The following is a 24,811-nucleotide window of genomic DNA, read 5'->3' on the forward strand; positions in this document are numbered from 1 at the left end:
GCAGACGATGTGATGATAAGGGAAGACACAGAGTGTTCAACTGCCACAAAACCTCGGGCAAACTTTGAGACTTGGGTTTCTATCTTCATTAGAGGCGGTGGTTATGGCTACAGCTACCGTTAAAGTCAACTTGAATGGTAATTCTTATCACAAATTCAACAACTAAAATCCACAAGGAAATAGCTATTCTAAGTGAGAACATTGAACTATAAAATAAACTCTCTTCAATAATGATAATAATAAGTGTCATAAACATTGGGACTGGTGTGAGAAAACGAAATTGCAACCTTGGTTACAGATACAACACCAAAAAAAGATGTCTATAGAGAGTATCAACACGAAATGACAATACAATACAATGAGAGTCTGAGAAGGAAGATGACTAGTGAAACTATACTTCAAAGATTAAGTCTGAAAAGTGTTTTGTTGGTAGTTTGATAATTTGAAACCATAGGAGTACCATTTATGCTTGAATTGATAATTGTTTATAAATACACCCTTGTACCTCAAACTCTCCTTGCAACTTCAAGCATTCAATTCCATTGCAATTGTAGATTGAAGGCCTCCAGTGACTTATTCTGGGTTGAGTAAGATTCGCAGTTGAATATAGACAAATTAAAAGGTAGACATTTACGTTTCGAAAAGGTCCAAGCAACATGCGCTTATTTCTATCAGCCAACGGAGAATTTCAAAACGTCTTTTCCATCAAGAGCCTTCTTTATGACGTGCGTAGTATATTTTAATTTACCTCACTTATGGCATCGAACAAATTGCACAAACACTCATTGATCTTAAAGACCTCATCGCTAATTTGAATGGCTTCTAGAGCTTGCATTTATTCCCACATTTTCCCCTTTGACTGACCTTGAAAGTAACTCTTGGTGCGCAGGTAGCTGACGGAGAGCCTCAGAATGCTGAGTCGGTCCAGTTTGCTGAGGATGTTCTGCTCGAAGGGCAGCAGGTTTGCCAGGGTGTCCAGCTCGGCGTTGAGTCGCTCTCTGTGCCGCTTGCTGGGGTTGCTCTTCGTCACCCCGTCCTTGGGCGGCGGTTTCAAACTGTTGAAAAGAAATGTCAATCAACAAAAAGTCTATACTAAAGTAAACAATAAATGTCAATCAACGAGTGTGTGACCAAGTAAACCCAAACAATTGTTGACATAAGAAATTCCATAAATTGTAAGGACCAAAACAATATGTCAGTGGAATCTTCAACAATCCAACCAATTTTGGCAAAGAAGATTCTAGGGAATTGAAGATTCAACAGGTAGTACCAATCAGTTTTAGACTCATGTCATGAAGAAAGCTCAATCATCTTTTGGACAGAAAAGGTGCAGCATTTTCTATTTACTTTGCCAACAGTACAACTATCTTTAGATTTAATCGCAGCAAAGACGCAGGGCGAAAATCTAAAAGATACATGCACACTCTAATGTTAACGGAATCAACAAACCAGAAAGGTTTTGAATATAGTGTAAAGAATGTTGAATTTAGTTAGCAATGAACATCCCTGTATTAAACCATAAGATTAATTCTAATTTGTTTACAATTTGCTGATCGCGTTCATAGACCACCATCAAACATGTCAGCAAAGTTCAAAATTTAAAGTTCTGTAGAAATCATATTGCCTCTATATGTGCGTTGGTACATAGAAAGATGGTCAAATCGTCTTTGACACATCTAAGTACGCAGTAGACTCATTGCGTGAAAAAGCTACTATCGAAATCAAACCAGTTGGGGTTACCTTTGATAAATTCGTCAACAATCAAGCAATGACTCAGATCCAGTTGACGTCTCTCTAATAAGACTCATCGGCTTTTCTAAACGATCTGCTCCGACTAGACACATAAAACATTAATTTTCCAGAGTCGTTACGGCCAAGTTATCGACGCTACTGGCGTAAGTAGTCATTTGGTTCACAAATTGGTCATAAACAAGAATCGGAGTGTTTGGAAATAAAGGAGACGGATGGGTGAAGGTGTCGGGGTTAATCGCCATTTAACCCGCCAAGTCGTTAAATCGTAATGAACAAGGTGCAGAAACCAGTGAAGTTATCGACAGTGGATGATAGGTGTCTGTCAAGAGGTGCGTGGGGCGACTTGAGGGATTGGCTAGGAATCGAGCGGGAAAATAGTCTTGCGTTCACAATTATCGTGATGGCTAAACTTATTGCAATGTCATAAGATTCTAAGAGGTATTAAAAAAAAACCTTTCTATTTTGATGGTCGATGTATGAAGAAAAAGTGACAATTTTTGAGGAGTTTCAACATGTTCTCCTCATCGAATCATGTTCTGCAATTAAATTAGAACATATCATTCAGAAGCTAAGACTGAAATTATCTTTTCTTCCTTGATCCATCCTATGATCTAGGAATGCCGTAATGTTCAACTTCAACTACAGTAATTAATTATTCATTTGTAGACAACTGGTCGTCCAACAATATCATCTAAAAGTACAGCACACACTATACATTTTACATTTAACTATGAAATAAACAATTAGTCCACATCGACACACTTTAATGTAACCGAAAGTAAAAACATATCAAAACTTGAGTCTCTAAGTCAATGATGGGACTATAGTTTTCATTGGGTTTTGAAATTGCAAGAAATATTTATTCTTTGTTCTACTGGTTCAGGTTATTCAAGAGATTATTTTATTAAAGACAATACTGAGAACTTAAGCTGAAATATACAGTATTTTGGACCCAATTCCAAAGTATGGTAAAAAAAAGTGAAATTTACGAATAACTGAGATTGCATTAAAATTTATAGTTGTACAAGTTCTCCCAACTAAACAACGAAACATAACAACTTTCTACCAAAATTAATTGATCAACACATTTACAATTTTATTTTCCCCATTTTAATGTTTTCTCTATGTTAATACTTGGAAAACTACACTGCACGTGTGTTTCAGCAAAATAATGTAGAATGTACAGCATTAATGGAATGAGGGAAAGAGAGAAACGGACTGAGTCTGACAGGGAATTAGTCAGTGTATGAATCGTTCTGCCATTTGATGTTTAATTAGTGTACTTTTCAGAGCACGACAGCTCGCTCCCACACAACACACACACTCACACACAAGCACATACATCATACACAATTCAACAACACTCAATTACCCTTTGTGAAAGTCTACCACTGTGACGTCTTTGGTTGATGCAATTCTAGGTTTTGTCACTTTCATGTCCTTGTTCCAAAGAAAACCATTGATGTTAAATCAAAAGTAGGTGTGTTAGGTAGCCTGTTATTCTACAATGCAAACTAATGGGTAAATTTAAACTTGAACATTTACAAGTTTAACATTATACGGAGGTAGCAGTTTGAACGTAACTTCAATACTTTGAATTTAAAATGACTCTAGAGTGGGTATTGTTGACTCTAAAGTAATTGTTCACTTTCCGATCAGCAGGGGTGCCCACAGGGGGGTTTGATGTCGCAAAATGCGACATCAGAAATTTATTTGGGGGGGATTTTATGATTTTGGGGGGGATTCAAGCCAGTGGTTGGTTAAAAGCACATAAAAGATTAATCAGATAATTTTTACGACCTCCTTAATTTATTACTGGGGTAATTATGCAATCAAAATCCCGTTTGACATTTTATCTTGATTAATAAATCATTTTATAATTGCTATAAAATATATCGATACTTTTATGTGGATTTCCACTTTCTGACTCATGTATCATGTTTGACAGTGAGAACAACTCCAATCCAACTGCTGTCAAAGGATTATGGTTGGCTTATTAAATTGTATCTGCAATTTGAGTTTGTTTTTACCTTTTGTTATGAACTCATTCTCAAATAGTCTCATTGCCTTAAGGACCTATTGATGGTTTTTTAGGTTTGTTTATTATAATACTAGCAGAGTACCCGTCCTTCGTACGGGGTTGGCATGTAAGTATAAAGTGACATTAGCGTATGGTTTGACAGCTCCATTTAAGTAATGTTAAATAATGTTTACATTCAGAATAGTGACATCATTATTTTAAATATGATCCTTACCCTCTCTGTTCTAATATTCATGCAGTATTTAAATGAATGTTTGAACCAGCTGTATGGAATTGTGAAATCAAAATTAATTTGACAGTTAGTACTGCTTGTTTACATTTTTAAACTTTGTAGGTTTGTTCTTTGTTGTCATGGATACCATCAATCAAAATTTACTTTGAAATCTCTCACCTCCGATTTTTGAAAGCCCACGGGGCAGAGCCCGAGGTCAATATTGAAGCGGGAATAGTTCTATATGTATCCTCGGAACTGTAGCTTCATGTGTGTGCAATTTGAGCCCAATAGGTTCAGTAGTTTTTGAGATTAGCTCATACAAACACACACACAGACACCACCTCTTCTTTATAATATGTAGTATAGATAGATATACTCGATTCATAAAAACCCAGTATTATAATAATGATAATCATTTTGCTATTTTTACAACATGAACAACAACATGAAAGCTTGTGATAATATTTTTGCTCTCCCAAATAATTATGCCTGGGTCATTTATTCGTTGGATGAAATTGACATACAGTACTGTGACAATTTAATTAAGGTTTTTGATAGGCTATGTATTTATGTATTAATGTGTTTACGTTAACTTCAAGAATTGAGACACATGATTCTGGATTAATTGAATTGTATTTGTTATTGTCTTTTCTTGAATCTAGAAAGAGCGTAAAACAAATTTTACTAGTCTTAGAATAGATAAATAATTATTTTTTATGCCACACTACACTATTTTGACGAACTTCACATGCAAGGATTTAGTCCAGAAAACAGCTGTTTGTCGCCAGCTTAATCAAATGGGGTTTCATACGCTGATTATACAGTACTGTATTTGGGTGGCAATGAGTGGTTATAACAAAAACATAACCTCTCTTAGTCCTTTAGTTGGTGGTGATATATAGGGATTTGAACGGATTTAGTAGTATGACGTAAACTATCGTACGTCACTCGTCCAAAATGTGTTGGCCGGACTCGTATAAAAAACCACTACTCGACTTTGTCTCGCACGGGATTCAGGACTAGTAACGTAATATACTATTTTACCACGATGTTTTAAACTGTTTTACATATAGGTACATTAATTGGTGGCTGAAAGTTACGTTTTGCAGGCCATGCCAGCTGTCATCGTCATTTGGGGATCGAGCAGGTTTTTACATCCCTAGGGCCGCAAAATCAGCTGCCCGCTTACTTTCTTAAAACATTAATGTAGATTAAATACACAATCAGTATCCATAGCATTGCAATAGAGTTGTTTTATTGTCACCGCTGCCTAGCAACTATTTATTATTATTTTTGCTGATTCCTCAAATAATTTATCCACATGACCTTAGAGTTGTAGTTGTGTTGACTATATCAGTGTGCAGTGCATTTTCATTGAGTGAGGTGAATTAGTGGTAATAGGGTATAGTGTGGTGAATAATAGCGTTCGTACCACAGACTGGAAATGGTTTTGCAGTTCTCGATCGTTTTAAGTCCTCGACTTCGTATCGAACTTAAAAACTATCTCGAACCAGCAAAACCTCATTTTTGGCCCTAGGCACGAAATATACTATTAAGTTTAGGCCTAGTAATATTTTTGAGACTGAAAATTTTACACTTATTTAAAAAGGACCAAACTCAGAAGTGGATTAAAGGGCAATTTAGAAAATATCTCAAACTTTTTGACATAACTTTAAGTACTTTCTCCCCTACAATTTAATATGGTAAAAGAATTGTTCATGTAAAAACCCTGATCCCAAAAAAGTGGTTTTCGAAGTGATGTGTTTGTCTGTCTGTATGTGTGTATATGTGTATGTATGGTACAGAGCTACAGACCACGCCTGTGGCTCGAGTCCGATTTTGATGAAATTTGGTATTTTAGGTACCAATCCATGGTCTCTCCAGATTTTTTTTCATTTTGGATTTTTAATAGTGATATTCCATAAAACCCTATAAAATAATGGATTAATAAAATTTTCTCAGAATTGGCCCGTACGATTTTGATTAAAAATTAACATGTTATACTCTTTGACTATGACAAAAATTGTATAAACCCTCTATGCCGTAAAAATTATGTTTCAAAAGTTATTGCAACTTTTGTGATTTTCCCTTTTAAAACCTATTAATTAATGGAAAATCGGATTTAAAAAAAAACTACATGGCCAATTTTGATTCAAATTGTGTGCATGTTTTGTTAAAAATCCAACTCATATAAATTAAAACTAAACTAACAAATAGTTTGCTACTAGAGTTTTAAAGCAAAATTGTCCATTTAAATAGGGTTAAAAGTTTGATTCAAACTCTCAAATTCCCATAAATTTAAAGAAGTGTCGGGGGCACCCCTTCCCTCCCCGCATTATAAACATAACTACTGTATGGGTTAGCTCCCAGACCTTCCGGCATGGGTTAAACAACGAATTTGGGGGGGATTCTGCGACGTGAGCTTTGGGGGGGATGGGCACCCCTGCCGATCAGGGTTGTAGCTATACGTCTTGGGCTAGTAAGGCATGTATGTCTGATAAGGCAGGATACCAACTATCTGATCTATCTTAACACGTCTGTTACCGCTGGCTTGCCAAGGGTAGTCTTTGAAGATGAACCACATTCTCAACTCTTCTAAAAACATCGATAACAAACATTGCTTAGGTAGCACAATACTTTAACAAGTAATGTGTCAACAATTAAATCATGCTTTTAACAAACCTTTTACAGTGAAATCATCGCCCACGAAGTTAAGAGTGTGATTACAGCCGAACACCGATCGAAATTGTGTACGTCCACTGAACACACAGATTTTTGTGAAATTCAAATATTATTCATATTTTGAACATTTCGTACGCAGAAAATTATATTTCAGCCAAATTCCACTTTGACTTCGCACCTACATCAACTTCTACAGTCGGAGATTGGACCGTTCCATTCGAGAGACTTCCGGTTGGCGACCTTGAAGAGTTGCATGTTTTTACCTTGCTGAGGCTGTCTTGAGGTTCGTGCCGCAGACATTTTTAATTCATCGCAGAGTAAATGGTCCTCCTCACGAATAGTAGAGTTGTATCGTAGTATCGTGCGTGGCTGGGCATGAATGGCCCATTGATGCCGTAGCGCTCACGTCATTGGCTCGTTTATAACTGAATGACAGCTTCGATCTGATTGTTGTCTTTGACAAGGGATTCCGTCGAGATGGTATCTCGGGTTCATTGGGAATTTGTGTTTGTTTGGGTCTTAAATTTTGTTGGGGGTCTTTGGTTGCTACGTCGTTGTAGTGTTGTCATGTTAGTTTTGATGTTTTTGTTCGTGTCTACTATAATAACTATATAAGGACCGAACGTTACTGGACACACTAGATGGAATTTTATGATAGGGTTCTGTTGGGTTATACCAAGACTATTTTTATCACGAAGACAGCGAAGGCATTTGTGTGTGACTGGTTCCAATTTGGAACCATCAAAAAGCTACTGACTTCTCTAGGGTCGAACCGGTGGCTTATTAAGTTATCATTGACTATTGGATACTGAAGGTTATATGTAAGTAGTCTGTCTACTTGCAGTAGCTCAAGTTGTTGATTCAACCTTTGATTAAAGATACACTACTATGCGGTTGCCAAAGTCAATAGCTTAGCTGATTTGATTTATTTCATTCTAACAGTACCCTAACCCTAACATGAAGTTTAAAATATCAAGGATCAGCTGATTCCATTTCAACTAGCGTTATTTGTTACAAGGTGTAACTAGAAATTACTGATAACATCGACTGATAAATTGGTGGTGCACCTTAGGTAAAATTTAATGACATTTTAACTAAACTTTAAACCTATGATTATTTTAAAAATGACTTCAGGCTAGTACGAGAGGATGCTGCATTATAAATTGGATAAAAATATATTGGGGATTGGTGGGATTTGATCCCGGGGACTCGTGGACCGAACTCCCGCTCTCTACCACTAGACCGGCTCGCTCCCATAATGACATTGAGACTGTTGTACATAACAGAGTTACTACCTACCTCATATTCATTGTTCCCGTTATCTCCATCAAATGTCTTAATTCTCGGTCGTAAATTCAGGTCCAGTGAAGTCATTCCACTCGTTTCGCTGTTACTCTCCCTAACAACGACAATTAAAGAAGACGTCTTGATTGAAATGTTTCTGAACTCGGTAATTAAACTATTATGAACAATTTGATTCAAAAATACAAGTTTAAATTATTTAATTGAAGGCATTCTAGAGGGTAGGCTTTGAACCGTGAATGCATAAACAGTGGCTGGTTACAGCTACTATACCGTGGGTATAGAAACTACTCCAACTATAAAACCATTTTGCTTGTGCAGTATACAAATTAAGTAGAGAAAAAACTAAGAGTTTAAGTTATTTAGCCTGTTTAGATTCCTTCCAGGGTCTTTGTTAGTAAGTAGTCAACTCAAAAACTCATGAAAATCATTGAGAAAGTACATCATATCCATCCAATTAATATAACGCATAAAATGCTAGGTGTTTTGTCCATTTTAAGTAATGTTTAGTGATCATAATTGTTTAAAAGTCATAATATTTAATGAAAATAATTGTTAAAATAATATTTCAATACGGTACTGTGTTGGTGTTCAATAAAGTTGGCTTTTTTCTCACCAACAATTTGATTTGATCTCTTGAAACACTTCCGTGCTAGGTTCGATCAACGAAAACTTCGAAGGGAAACAGATTTTCCTCAAAATTGTTTGTGTTTCTAGAATAATTGAAAATGGCACTGGCATGGCGTGAGCATTGAAAAAAAAAAACAACTTAGTTAGGAATATGAATCATTAGTTACATCCATCACGTTTCTATTGAAAATATATGATTACAATTATCATGTAATGATCATAATCATCAATTCTATATTTAAGTAATATCATCAGTATGATTCTTTGGTGAAACGACCATATTATTTTGTAATTCAATTAGTGAACTGGATAATTCTACTTATTGTAAACTTCAACAAAAATACTCTTTAGCGACATACTTTTTCTGGTAAGCCTAGTATTTATAGCATTCGCCATCAAATCCGGAGGTCGCCGGTTCAATTCTTAGCGGACCCAGATGTCATTAATCATCATGCCATCAATTAAAGGTGCTATCAAACATCGGCGTTAAATAGAAAGGCCAAGGTTTGAGCCGTTTCCAGGTAATAAATAACGTAAAAAAAGTATTTGAAATATGACAAATTCAGTAAAATGTGTACAATTATCTGGTAACAAGCTGTCAACTATACCACTGAACATTCTTGTTGCTCTACAACCAACTTGTATAACATGAATGCGATCAAATACACTAAAGACCGGTGGTTGACCACAGCTGCGACCACAAACCTTACCTTGGACTCGGATACGACAAACGACAAACTTTCCAGAAAACAGTTCTCCCGGCGTCCTGTCGGGCTTTTTACCTCTGAAAAACTCGGCCCAATTGTGGCTAACTCGTTTATAATTGGCGCAACCCTTCTGCTCAGCCCCTATGTAATCATGTCAGTGGCACCGACAACAGACATCATTCCGCCAATCAAATAGTTCCTACTTCCGGCAACGCTAACTATGTGTGAGCATATGGGTTGTAACGGGTCTTTGAGGTTGTGGTATTTTTCTAAAGTTTGTATTTTGCGTTTAGGGTTATTTTTGACTGTTTTTGACTGTTTGAATGTTATTTATATTGTTGTTCCTTTAGTGGTGGTTGATTTAGGGTTGGGTATCTTAACAAGCCATAAGTAAAAGTGCTCATAAATGTTTGTTAGGTTAGGAGTTGGAAATAAAAACGTATCGACTTACTGGTTTAAGATTTTGAGTTGAGTAAAAGTATACACTTTTTACTTATGTATACAAAAAATAAATCTTCAACTTTTCAAAATGGAAACACAAGGGGTTTTCTGAGTATTACTTTTGCATTATTTTGGAAGAGTAATAAAGGCGTATAGTTCACACAACAAGGTACATTTCTCCATTTGTATTTAATGTAATATTATTATTTTCTAACTTTCATAATGCATTAATATGATGTCGTGTTATGTCTTCTTATAATAATTAGAAACGGTGATCTATTTTAAAACGATGACACCGATACACTTTTCCCTTTTACACTAACTCTAACCTAGAACATATTCTTGAAACAATCGAAATGCTTTAAGCTAAATCATTGTCAAACAGCTGATTGCAACAATAACATGGGCTGTCACATGACCCTCAAAGACCTGAGCGTGAAATGAATTAAAACAAATAAGGGTGAACATAAAATACAGAACAAGGGTGAACTGTATTTATACATTTGTAGGTGCCACTTGGACGGGAATCCACGTCATCGCTAAATTGGCTCTCAGTTCGTCTCGCTACCGACTGACCGACTTCTTCACTAATTATCCATCGATCCAATTGATCTACCGACAGAGTGTGCTGAGGTAAGATACTCTTTTTTCCTTAACAAATCAATATTTTACCACACCAAACTGAAAGGTTAACTTATTAGAATCTATATAACATTTTATGACATCTATCACGGGAAAAATCTAAAAACAGATGTAATTTCAACAATGGCACTCTGAGAGGCTTATTCAACTATACTCTGTATGATGGAACCTGTCTCCTGACGGTCCACTCTGTATACCCACGTAGACCTCCAGGTCCGAAGACAGCATCCATCTTACAAGCTATATGAATTAGCAGGTTATAGCTGGCCCGGGGCGATGTCTACTTGTACCGGCGTCTAGTTGTACCTGCTGCATTTTGGTGACAGGCGTCTAGTTGTACCCCGTCCAAAGCTGTAGAGACAACTTGACGATGGTGCGGACGTCTAGTTGTCTCTACGTCTAGTTGTCTCTACGTCTAGTTGTACCTCTTAAAAATCTACAGGTACAACTAGTCGGGAACGTCGCCGTCTACTTGTACCTCATACGTCTGCGTCTACTTGTACCTACGACTACTTGTACCTACGACTACTTGTACCTACGACTACTTGTACCTACGACTACTTGTACCTACGACTAGTTGTACCTACGCCTACTTGTACCTACGTCTAGTTGTACCTGCGGCTAGTTGTATCTCCCCTTCAACTTGTCACCGGTTTAAGAGATAATTTTATTTCTTTAAAAATCATACAATCTTACAACAATTTATTATAAACAACTTGCTACAAAAGCCAGGAAAATTTGGCTTGTCTGCAGCTCATTGAGAAACCCCTGTTCTTGACAACAACGTACTTGTGTCCCTTGGTCAGTCCTTTTCCATATTACACTTTGGTTTCCCTTATTTCTTGTCAAGATCTGCTATCATTGTTTTTTCCACTTAAACTCTACTTCTTAGGTTTATACACAAAACTTTTATCATCTGACCACCAAACCCCACCAAATTTCGATTTAAAAGACACAGCAGACATAGCTCAGCACGATAATTCACCAACTTCTATGACCACTGCTCAAGACGAACTGACATCTTGCATATCTGGCATTTACTTATACCTACGGGAGGGATGGGGGTGAGATGTATTTCCACGAAACGTCCCCGCGCCGGGAATGCAGTGTATGGCATGTTTCTTTTCCATCTACCTTTCAGTAAACTAAGACAATTGTAAAACTGGAGCCTTACAGGGAGGGCTGGAACTGCACTCACGGTCAGTCCCTGGTCCTAATCCAACTACGGAACTGCACTCACGGTCACTTTGAGCCTTTCTGGAGGTACTGAAACTGCACTCACGGTCAGTTTTTAATTAGCCTATATCACATTGTGCAACACCATGATTGAATTGATTAAAACTTATTAAATAAGTTGAAATATATTGAAAAGTTTTGATTAAATTAATCTAAACGTCAAAAAATAAACTTACTACTGACATTGTGAAAAATACACATATATATGTGCACAGAAAATTCTAGCATAGTATTTACGATAACATGATAGGCTATATTCTTATTATAACGAAGCTTCTTTTGTAAAGGTTAGGTTAGGTTAGGTTAGTTATTGTTGTATTTATTGGGACAGACACTAAAACGTGTATTAAATATAAGTATTGGATAAAGTAAGACAGAGGACGGAATAAACAGATGACTAAGGGGCTAGCGAAGCGTTCAGCCGTGAAAGACCGATTTTTGACCGTGAGTGCAGTTCCAAATGGCTTAGGCGGGCTACCCTTCCAACCCTTGTAAATTCCTTTGACCGTGAGTGCAGTTAGTTGTCAGCCAAATTACATATCCTTAACAAACAAAGTGTTTTATTTAAATAATATTACTAAGGGCCTGGTTATAGTTAGTAACTGGTGTTGAAATATAACATTGTGCATACTCCTAAGCCAAGCCGAGATCAAACATCACAATGAATTCTAGGTCTAAACATTGACAACACATATAAAAATACTAGCTGTAACCCGCGGGCTTTGCCCCGTTTAACTTCTTAATTTTCAAGATTATCTCGTTCGCATGGCTCAATCACGTCCTGGTTGAAATTTGTTCGCTACGCTCACTCACCTTTAGGTTGGAGCTCGTTCGCTACGCTCACTCACCTTTAGGTTGGAGCTCGTTCGCTGCGCTCACTTGCCTTCAGGTTAGCTCGTTCGCTACGCTAACTCGCCTCCAGGTTGAAGTTCGTTCGCTACGCTCACTCACCTTTTGGTTGCAAATTAGCTGTTGTCATAAATGTAAAAGAAATAATAGTGCTGCACCCTGTTGGTAATTTTTGTAACTTTAATGCTATTGAACATCACAGAACAGAACCAACTTGTTTAATTGAAACAGCTGTTAAGATTCAATAATTTCATTTCTCATAAGGTTAACATGGGATGGGAAACTCCAGAGCCACTGGGGCGGAGCCCGAAAGGATTTTTGAAATAAGAATATGCCTATATGTTAATCGGGAATGTGAGCTATCATCATGCCAAATTTCAGCCCAATCCGACCAGTATTTTTCGCGTTCACTTGTCACAAACATACATCCATACATCCATCCATCCAAACTTTCTCATTTATAATATTACTAGCTGTAACCCGCGGGCTTTGCCCCGTTTAACTTCTTAATTTTCAAGATTATCTCGTTCGCATGGCTCAATCACGTCCTGGTTGAAGTTTGTTCGCTACGCTCACTCACCTTTAGGTTGGAGCTCGTTCGCTACGCTCACTCACCTTTAGGTTGGAGCTCGTTCGCTACGCTCACTCACCTTTAGTTTGGAGCTCGTTCGCTGCGCTCACTTGCCTTCAGGTTAGCTCGTTCGCTACGCTAACTCGCCTCCAGGTTGAAGTTCGTTCGCTACGCTCACTCACCTTTTGGTTGCAAATTAGCTGTTGTCATAAATGTAAAAGAAATAATAGTGCTGCACCCTGTTGGTAATTTTTGTAACTTTAATGCTATAAAATCACAGAACAAAACCAACTTGTTTAATTGAAACAGCTGTTAAGATTCAATAATTTCATTTCTCATAAGGTTAATATGGGAAACTCCAGAGCCACTGGGGCGGAGCCCAAAAGGATTTTTGAAATAAGAATATGCCTATATGTTAATCGGGAATGTGAGCTATCATCATGCCAAATTTCAGCCCAATCCGACCAGTATTTTTCGCGTTCACTTGTCACAAACATACATCCATACATCCATACATCCATCCATCCAAACTTTCTCATTTATAATATTAGTAGGATAGTAGGATAGTAGGAAGTCACATAATAAGGAAAAGTAATGTAAAGGTATATCTTATAAAAATAAATTATATTAAAAAAATAAATATAGCGTATTCCAAATACACATTAGTATATAGTATACACATTCACAATTCAACAAAGCTGGTTTGAAAACTAAATAGGCATATAATATTGCGCATAACCGAACCAGTCCCTAAAAAGTTCAAATACAAAACAAATTATTATAATATTTAAACAAACTCAGAATCAAATTATCTATGTCAGGTTAGAAATCCCAGTACAATATATATTTTGTACAAAAACAGTTTGTTATTAGTCTTTCTTTGCTTTTGTTGACGTTATTTTTAATAAATAATTTATATTACTCCAGAGGTTTAACTCTACTACTAAAGGCAGCAAACATGTTTGTGAATAAATATTGGTTTACTAAGGTAGCTTTGGTCTTGTGTTTGATGATAATGATGATAAAAAGGCTTCCCTGATTGAAAGATTGGAAATCGTCTTCGTCAAAAATGAAAAGGCAAATAAAGGTGTGTTGAGATAAGCTTAGTTCTTGGTCAAAACCGCTAAATTAGCATCCCTACGAAGTTATTATTTCTACGTTTATGCTCCTTTTGGAAATGTTTAACAAAATTAGTGTAAAGTAAAAGCATCCCATTGTAAACGTATCGCTAGATTTGTTTCTGATCAACATAAAAACTACTTTTAGCCTAGTGTAAGATTATGTGGTGGTATTCCTCCTAAAGGTGCGATTGATTTTAAATATTCTATCAAAAAGGGGTCTATTCAACGGCTGATTCCTAACTATTTTGCGACTGGTTAGGTTTCCATTACCCAGTTAAAAAACAATTAATTACTTTTCATCAGAATCTTCGACATGCATATTTTTGGTTGGTTTTAAGAAACGGAAACTACCTCTAGGTTTTACTGTTATATATGGATGCTTCCTTTACCACCGTACATGCTGGGCTATATTATTTGAACCTTTTTTGCAGTACCTGGTTAAAATCTCCTCTAAAAAATTATGTGTTTCCGCCCATTGGAACTTGTCATAGTACTTACTTGATGATTAATGAACAAATATATTGCCTGTCCTGAACGAACCTATTTCATCTTTATTCCCAGGTTGATTTCCAAGAGTGGCCGTTGAGGTTTATCCCTTTATACAATAATTGATTAAACACCACAATAAATTAATCTAAAATTAAAATTGGTAAAATAAAATATAAAAAATTGAATAAATCTTGAACATATGTTTTGAAATTAAAACAAAGCAAAAGTTTTCCATTAAATCCTGAATCGTTTATTTTTTAGTCAATGTGGTTATTTCATGTTAAACATTCCTTCAACACAAAAATAACCTTCAAGTTATAAGAAAAAACTTCATTATTTTTTCAGCTATTCTAAGTTAAATTCCTTTGATTTGAGCCATCTCCGATGATTCTACTACTTATCACGTGTTTAACTAATTTACAAAAAAATACACACGTTTGTAAATTGCACAGTTAAATAATGATTTCAACATTGTAAGACTAACTAAAAAGTCTGAATTTATTATAAGTAAGGTTATTCGTGGTTTTATATTGTGTATAGTAGGCTACATTGCAGAATTGGCTGGCAAATAAGTAGTCCAAAGGTAATATATTTAATTATTACTAGAGGTTAAAATACCTTATAATCCGTCAGTGTGATCAAAAAGTCACACTGACGTATTATAAGGTATTTTAACCTCTAGTAATAATTTAGATATTGTGGGAGGAAAAAAACAACAAAAATGAAGTAACAATTGCTTACTGGCTTGATGATGAATCACAATCAGCTGTATTGAAGTAAACAAAAATCAGCAGCAAATGACTTCCAATGCTATTCTTATGGAGAATATTTTACGTTATATATAATTTTGTGTTAACATTTCACTATTTTTCCCGCCGTCACGGGATCAAGACCTTTAATTTGAGCCCTCTCCCGTCGTTCTACGATTTCCCAGTCTCTCACCACAATTTTGACGCAAAGAATCGGCTTACGTAATTAATATATAGATAGAATAGATAGAGTGTAGATGTAACAGTCGCTCATACATTACTAGACAAATTTTACTTAAGCCAAATTCAAGTCTGGAAATGTATGAAGCGGCCTTTTGGTCTTTTCAGTTGTATTCATATATTCTGTTCTTACCATGTACATTCTTAGCGGCCACTATTTACATCAACGTTATTAGTAATGTACAATATTTACAGTTTCTTAATTACAATTAATTATTTATCGCTCAATTCTGTTAGGTTTGAAGGTTTAACTAACCTGTTTTACATAGCTAAATGTAGTAACCAGCCAACGCGGAATACAACGTCGCAATCCCTTGTTAAATATCTTTAACTGTAAAAGTTATAGTAACATATAAATACTATTTTTAACATACACAAATCTGGGTTTCAATCAATGTTGCTTCAGATAATAACGTTGAGCTACCATTAAACATTATTAGTTTTAGGAGACACTTTATTTTGGCTACGTTATGATTTCTGGTCGCTGTCTTATGCTGGACCAAAGGATCGAAAGAATACGCAAACAATACCGGTATCATTACAATAGAGACATAGCTCCGTGTTTAAAGCGATATTATACCTCCACAAACTTGGGTAGTAACTATATTTAACTAAGTTTGTTAAGACCAAAAGAACTGACTAATGTAAATAGTTTTAATTTAGAAACTGTACTATTGTAGATTACTAATAACGTTAATTGTAATAGTAGCCGCTAAGTATTTACATAATCAGAACTGTAAATATGAATAAAACCGTCAAGGCCGAAAGACCGCTTATACATTTCCATACGTGACAATTCTGTCTAGTGTATGAGCGGCTGTTAACATCCAACAATCACATAAGACCAAGTTACATATACATTTATTTATCTAGATAGTAATTTAAAAGCGGTATATTTTTATTACTACTTAATATAGTTAGTAAGTTTTATTTAATCAGTTAGAACTGATTGGTTGCTTTAGTCAAATGTTAGTCAAATAGTCAACACCTAGCCGTGGTTCTTGTTGGTGTACGCAAACTTCGCTTGTCAAATTCCACTGACACAAGGGTCAGGCCTTGTCTCACCCTCGTCAAACATCAACCTGGCGGGTTGTACGCAGTCTTCGCTAAATTCCAGCTGTACGCAAATTTCGCTGTACGCAAACTTCGCGACACCACTTGGTAGAGGTGTCCAAAGAAAGGTATGTATTGGTCTGTAGATGAGTTATCAAAAGAAAAACTAAGCAAAATCCCTTAGGACTCTGCCCTAGAAGCCTTTAAAGATCCCTCCACAGAGTTGTTTACATTTTGGCCATGTGAATCATACTTTTTAATGAAACAGCTGTTTATTTTTAAATTGTATTTCAAACAACGGAGTTAATGTTATTTTCTTATTTTAAAATTGCTTTTCTTATTTTTCAGCCATGTTTTGCAATGTAACATTCCATTACGAAATCAGTGCAAAATCCTTTTATCACAGCAATTCATAAATTATTTCTTATTGAACTATCTTATATCTATTGTACTGGATGGTGTCTGCCTTTTTCACCACTTTTGCCTACATTTTATCATATTATTCTACACATATCAAATATTTATGTACAAATATCTGCTCTTATCATGTCCAATAAAATCCAAACATAGAAACATTGCCTAAAATGGTACCTATCTTGACAAATTATTTGCACCTGCCTATATTACGAACTTTGGCGCACTGGGTTGGTAACATTATTGAAAATAACACGACATGTTGGCTGTAAGATATGGTACAGAGAGAAAATACTATTTATGCAGCTACTGTCATGACAGAAAGGTCATATTCCATTTAAACTAGATCACATAATCCTTTATAAAATACGTTGATTAACAATATTTAAACGTCAATGTATACGTAACAGCCAATTTACAGTATTTTTTGTTTTTGGAAATGTCCCATTGCTATGTCATTTGCATTATTTGCTGCCAATAAAGTCAAAAGGCCGTATGAAATAGGAGGCCCCTAACAGTTCAAGAATAAAATCCAACTTCACTTCAAATATTACACTACACCTAACATTCCGTAGAGAGATTATATTGACAACTTTATGTTATTGATAAGGCTGAGACAACTAACTGACATCCCCCATGTCAAGAAATTCCAGCTTCAACAGTAACCTCAAAATAAATTTCTCAAAAGTAAGCTAGAGGGTGCATTCGTTGGCACAGAAGTAAGATATTCGAACTGACGCGACGTGACGAAGGAAAAATCAAACTTACACTGTAACGGATATACCTCCCTTTGAATATGTCTTCCCAAAAAAAGTTTTCTTTTCAAATAAAATCATATTACACTGATGAAATCACGGAAGTGTTTAACTACAAAAGATCCACCAATACGATTTTAATACTATTTAAAGGTTCTTCAAAAGGAAGAGATACCAGATGACATACTAATAATAACTCCGATGACGTACGGTAAGGGGAATATTTTATTCATTGAATGATCAACCGAATTTGGCGACTAACGCAATTAATATCAATATTGTTTTTACACTTATTATTCTTTAAACAATGCTAAATGCTCAAAATATGTAGCCTATATTTTATCCAATTTAACGCAGTTAGGTGAATTAACGTAATCCTTGAAAGTAACCGTCGATTTCGACAAGTTTCACCTAGTTACTATTAAATAGTATTAGTTAATATATCGATGTTCACATGACCGGATGAGTCATCAGCTCTATCCCTAGTCCGTCGGTCATTATCCCTCGAGGCACCGGCCGATGGACCAGGGAACAGCTATGATTTACACTATCACCCTCTACTACGACATTTTTTTTAGGTAAACATTCCAACGCTCATGATGACATCGAACACTCATGCATATTTCTATATAGGCCTAGCCAGTCCAAAACCTGAATACACTGTAGGTATGAATCAGACCGCTTATATCATAAACAAACTGGCTAGTTTCCTAACCAGAGAACACACAAGAATGGCACTTTACAAGACTTTTTATACCAAGCCTTCATAAACTAAGAGTACTTCATAAGTTACGTTGCCTGTGTAGATTTAGACTTAAAATCAGTATAAAATCAGTAATGGATTGAAAATCTAAGTGCTATTTACGTTTTGTTTGCACTATAATGTAGTGTACCTGTTTCTCGAAATCGACTAATTTTTAAGCTATGTGTATTACCAGGAATTATTTCAAAACTAATAAATAAATAACGTCTTTGTTGGGCAGCGTACATCAGATTATAGATCTGTTTTACATTAAAACTTTTGTCATTCAAGGAGTTTAAAATACTCAACTAAAAGCTTATGTTATTAATAAAAAAATCACACTGTTCATAACAGTTTGATATAATCAACATTTTTTTGAAAATGTTTAATACTGTGAGTGAAACAATATTCAGGTTGATTGGAGGCCAATCACTTTCTCGCAACTACGCGATAGAGGGCTGACCCAACACCCCAATAACTGGAATGGATTGTTGTGAAAGGAAACTCTAAGAATTTGCAAATGAAGTCCATTCTGAGTAACGTGTGGGGATTAACGGGACATTCTGTACGCTGTTTACAAAATATTTCCTTTGCCTTTCCAAGTACTGAATCTATATGGTTTTGCTTATATTAAACAATAAGTCAAATACGTTGTAGCAGATGTCTTTAGCTGCATTTTACAACAGGTATTTCGTTCACCTTTCTCAGAAATAGCTGTTCATGGCGTGTTCCTGAATCAACAATAAGGTATATTGTGTTATTGTCCTAATAAACACGAGAGACATTCGCCTATCTTTATGGTCGAATTATATAAATAACATTGAACTGATTAATTTAACAAATGATCATTGTTAATTTATTGTAACAATTAGGCTATTTATGTATTGTACATTTATGTTTTACATTTATGTTTTATATGTTTGTTTTGTGCTGTATTTATGTTTTAGTATATATATACTGTTTAAATATTTATTTATTCAATCAAGGTCCTGACTAATCAATACACAACCTAAACTATATTAAATAGAGATTTGATCATATTGTCATAGCATCTCTTTATAAGAAATCTGTCCGGAGTATGTGCAATTTTGGTTTATTAAACTTATTGGTAAATTGGTGTAAGATTGTTTTAGGTTTATTCGTAATCCGGACGCATACGAAGTTGAAGCTTTTGCTTTGGTATTAACAGTCAAGTAAAATAAATAAATAATTAAAATAAATAAATAATTAAATAATCTAATAAATTTAAGAAAATGGGTTATTTGTTTGGCTCTGCTACCCTACCATTTTTATTATTGAGGTCTCAAATTAAAGGTATGCACGCACAGATTCGCCATCAAGCATCGGCGTATATTTTTCTATTATCTCACTCGGCTTATACGTAAACGAAATTGCTCCCCATGTTTTTCTTATGGGAGTTAAATTTGGTTTTCATGATTTTCTTCGTTAGGCTAAACAAATCATGTTAACAATTTAATTTTTGAGTTGTTCTAAAACTTATAACGTAGTTTTCTAAAGTTATCTGTTGTGGCTGCCTAGAAATAATCGGACGTTTGTTTCTCCTTTGAAAATGTATTGATAATTATAGTAGTGGTAGTTAATTATGTTACAAGACTATGACAAATTGCCAATTATTGAGTCAACTTGGTCCCCACGCACAGGCTTCGCATATGTAGGCTCTGTCGATTTTCAGAAATTACGTTCATTCTGTATCTATTATTCTTTTGTTATGAATTCCTTTTGATTTTATTTATTTGATTTAATTTTACCATGGTATTTTTCCGGACAAACTCCATTAAAAATATAGCACGGGTCGAGGTTAATTTAACAACTTAAAACTAATTCATTCAACAATAGTTTACCTGAAAACTATTTTACTAATATTTGTTTAAAGTTTTACAGAATACACTTACACATGATGCTATTGTATGTTTTTATTTATACATGATATAGGTACTTACAACAAAACTTGTGAATTTTTGTGTTTATTTATACATTTATTGTATGGCAACAACGTAAACTTAAAGATAGGAGCGAGTGTATGCAATTCCAAGATAGAGTTTAGTATTCACCGATCCTACGATAGTTTAAGAGTATATTTCGTACCTGGGGCCGAAAATGACTTTTTTTCAGCTCGGGATCATTTTTAAGTTCGAGACGAAGATGAAATCGGTCCGTGGTACGATTGCTGTTTTTCACCAAACTATACAAAACTGAGAAAATATATCAATAATGTAGGCAAGCATGTTTCTTTACAACCTTTTTATCAGCTCGTGAACATCACACAGAAAATATCCGCATATCGGTGGAAATGTATTTTCCTGTCGATCTACAGAATGCCTTTATAAATTAAAATAGGCTAAAAAGACATAAAAAAAGAATTACAAATATTTAAAACTAACATGGGTTTAACGGGTTGCTATGCTGGTGACGAAATAACAACTAATTATGAAAATAAAATCAAAACAAATGGAACATATTCCAATCACATTTATTATTTACAGTGTATGTTAAATGGAGAAGTATGTGTAGTACATTGCATAGTTTTTGTCGAGTTTTCAACCGCTGGACCTCAACTTCATTGTACACTTCATTGTTCATTGATCACTGGGAAATCCATTGTAAACTATAAGATATGCACACTAATCAATGCAAATACTTTAAGGTTATGTGAAAAAATATTTAAAGGAATCAGCAAAAATAGTAATACATAATTGCTGGGCAGCGGTCTATTGCAATTCATTAGGGATATACTGCTTGTATATTTAATGATATATATAAATGTTTTAATTAAGTAAGCGATTTTCGGTACTAGGGCTGGGAAATTTTAATCACAACTATAGCTGCCATTTCGACCCTGGACAGCAATGCGTAGCTTTCAGCCTCCAATTAACGTCTGTAAAACTACTAAAACAACGTATTGCGGTGAAAAATATTTGCCAATCATACTCAATCGACTCGGAACACTGCAGTTCCTGATTTAATTAAGGGTATTATTAAAAAGTACTCGTGCAGTAATCAATTAAACAGGGTAACGAATTGAAGGATAGATACAACTAGACTATAAGGACGCAAAATACGCGTAGGTACAACTAGACGTAGGGACTACTAGACGGAGGGACCACTAGTCGTAGAGACTACTAGTCGTAGGGACTACTAGTCGTAGGGACAACTGGTCGCATCCGTACAAGCTAGGTGATACTACTTGTCGGTGGGATACACGTCTAGTTGTACCTACGTCTACTTGTACCTACGTCTAGTTGTACCTCCTAAAAATCTGCAGGTACAACTAGTCGGGTGAGCCACCGTCTACTTGTCCCTCCGTCTAGTTGTACCTACGACTAGTTGTCCCTAGGCCTCGAGGTACAAGTAGACGGAGGGACAACGAGACGGAGGGACAACGAGACGCGGTCCCGCTGGCCCATAAAGTCATATAGCTCTACTCCAGCATCCAAAGTCAATGACAAGGATGCTCGATTTCGAGCAGTCACACTCCGCTCGACAAACGTGATGGATCCATCGTGACTTATCGGTGTTCACGAGAGTTGTAAACCTGTCTGGAGTCAATACTTAATGTATTGCGGTTTATCGCTCCGAGCTATTCCAAGAGTTTAATACAATCATTATCGTTGCAACTAGCTATTTATTGCATCTCTGTGGCGAAATATCGGTTCAATGAGAACAGCTCGGACTTCCCGGTGGGAAAATATTGTTTGTTAATCAAATAGAGCGAGATGAACGTTGTTCGGGAGTTCTTCAGAGATTTAGTAATCGATTTTGTGTCAATACATGATTTGATTTGAATTTCCTACAACTTGATTCAATATTCAATTTGCCAATCATGAAAGTCCAATGTCCACCTAATATAACCACCTAAAATTATTAACAAAAAGGCTATAAAATGTTATTTTTAAAGGTTCGGATTCAACGTAGTTACAGTATGATTAAGTTATGAGAATGCTCGACCCGGACCTGGGATCGAGTGCATTTGTTGTGTATGATCAAGATGGCCGCTTCCGCAGTTGTGTAACAATGTTATATGAACCATTGTTTGCCCTCTGGAAAGTAGCATAAACAGCTGTACTCAATTGGCGGGAACCGTTTAATATTTGACGTATGATTTGGTTGAAACTTGATTGTAATAGCTCAAATAGAAGATCATCAACAAGATAGATGGTACAATATTTGTCATTGCATGGCTGTTAGTGGAAAACTGGGAAAGTTCTCCCTGTTTGATAACTAAATTTTTGTTTTATATATTAATGGACTTTAAGCTTTGGTTAGCTCCGAATAACTGTGATGCAGACCTCATGGCAATAGTGATTCATGTGAATCCACATGTTCACAAACAACCCAACAACTATGTACTAACCATCTCAAGCTTCATCGAACTTTTCAAACTACAAAACAACCATACAACCACACTGCAGATATCACCCAGGGCTACTGTATATCTGTAGTCCTGGATATCACCACCCACCGTTATTCACATGTTCAAAACCAGCTACCGAACCTTCCAGCTTCCAGCCACAAACCACCAGCAACCATACAACCACTACAGACATAACCAACCACCACCATCCAATCATCTCAACAACTACCAACCATCTCAACCACCCTCCAATCATCTCAATAACTACCAACCATCTCAACCACCCTCCAATCATCTCAATAACTACCAACCATCTCAAACACCTTCCAAACACCTCAACTCCCTTCCAACAGCATATCCACCTTCTCAACCACCTTCCAACCACAACACCACTAGCAACCACACAACCGCACAACCACACAACCTGCTACAGCCATCACCACCGTCACATGTTGAGGCGGCTGGGTCACTAATCTACTTTTGAATGATAGTTGTGGGAGCCGGTCCAAGTCTAACGCGTAACAAATAATTATAATCAAAGTTAATGATAGCTTGGACAGTTTAGACGGAAACATTGAGTGACGGGGATCGCTCTACTATTAGAGGTCCATTGTCCGACGTCTCCGTGGGAGCGGATTGGAAACTAGAGTTTACTTGAAAGAAAATTATCTTGTAGGCTGGGCTTTTGTTTACAGGTGATCTGAGGAATACAATTGAGAAAGTTGCATGTTTTTCATCTGCATGGTAGGTATGTACCTATTTGAAGTGTTAACAAGGTTGATTATTTTATATTTGGAATGTTCAAGTCATAGTTATTCTTTGTAGTTATTGGAACACAGCTATGTATTTGTTTTGATTTGTCACCATATGTTTTACTATATTGTAGTGAAACATGCTGTTTTCAACATATATTGATTAGGACTTTTCCTATTATTTTCCTATTGTAGAGCTAAAGTAGTTCTTTTTATACCAAGGGCTAGAATATTTGCAGATATAAACTAATTCTTTCTATCTTTATATATCCTGAACAAAAATTTTAACCGTAAAATTAAACACTCAACTTTGTATTTCGGTCAATCTTATGGATCATAAGGAACAATAAGGATTCATAAGGAGACAATTTTAATGTAAGCTCCAATTCGTTTAGGGCCGTGGATTTGTTTACAATCGGTTGCTTGTTATTTCAGTTATTCAAAAATGTTTTGACCAAATAAAACGACCCAATTATGAACAATTAGGAATAGATCGTCCTTTTATAACCAGATAGTAAAGCACAAATCATAAAATTATCCCTAAAATAAGGGAAAAAATAGTTCGTTAACAGAGAAGAGCCTAGTCTACAACGTAAATCACCAAAAGAAACAAGCATCTGATTTTACAAAAAGAATTCTACTTGTTTTAGGTGTTAGTATAAGGTTGTTTAGTCATTCAAGATATCAATGATCAAAAGGAATTTCAGTACAGACACTGCATGGCTTTCGGGCTACATCACTGAATATCGTAGCTATATCGATTTTGAGATGTAATTGTTGTCATTGACTTACATTTCGGTTATCAACCTAGGAATACACCAAAAGAAGGCCTATCATCCTACAGTATCCAATAGTCAATGACCCTACTTTAAAATCACCTGTATGTTTGATTCATCCAACATGGCCATAACACTTGAGCGTGTAATTTAGTAATTTTGACCAAATATTCCTCACAAGGGTAAATTGTATAGTACATGACGCTTTGCTATATGCATTTGGCTGTCAATAGTTATACATTATAATGTGAAAGTTTGCGTAGTAACTTATTGTTCGTAAA

General features: G+C 35.7%; 1 protein-coding gene across 2 annotated transcripts in view; it reads right to left on the reverse strand.

Moving 5' to 3' along the window:
* Window positions 1–24,811, reverse strand: part of LOC128992579 (aryl hydrocarbon receptor protein 1-like) — a 149,871-nt gene that overhangs the window by 66,429 nt on the left and 58,631 nt on the right. For both annotated transcript variants that reach the window (XM_054416226.1, XM_054416224.1), the window contains exon 2: window positions 865–1,055. In XM_054416226.1, coding sequence (XP_054272201.1) covers window positions 865–1,055 — 191 coding nt within the window. The remainder of the gene's footprint in view (window positions 1–864; window positions 1,056–24,811) is intronic.

Source organism: Macrosteles quadrilineatus, unplaced genomic scaffold (assembly GCF_028750875.1).
Source record: "Macrosteles quadrilineatus isolate MER2022 unplaced genomic scaffold, UCM_ALF_1.0 Scaffold_4__1_contigs__length_99947679, whole genome shotgun sequence".
Classification (NCBI taxonomy): domain Eukaryota; kingdom Metazoa; phylum Arthropoda; class Insecta; order Hemiptera; family Cicadellidae; genus Macrosteles; species Macrosteles quadrilineatus.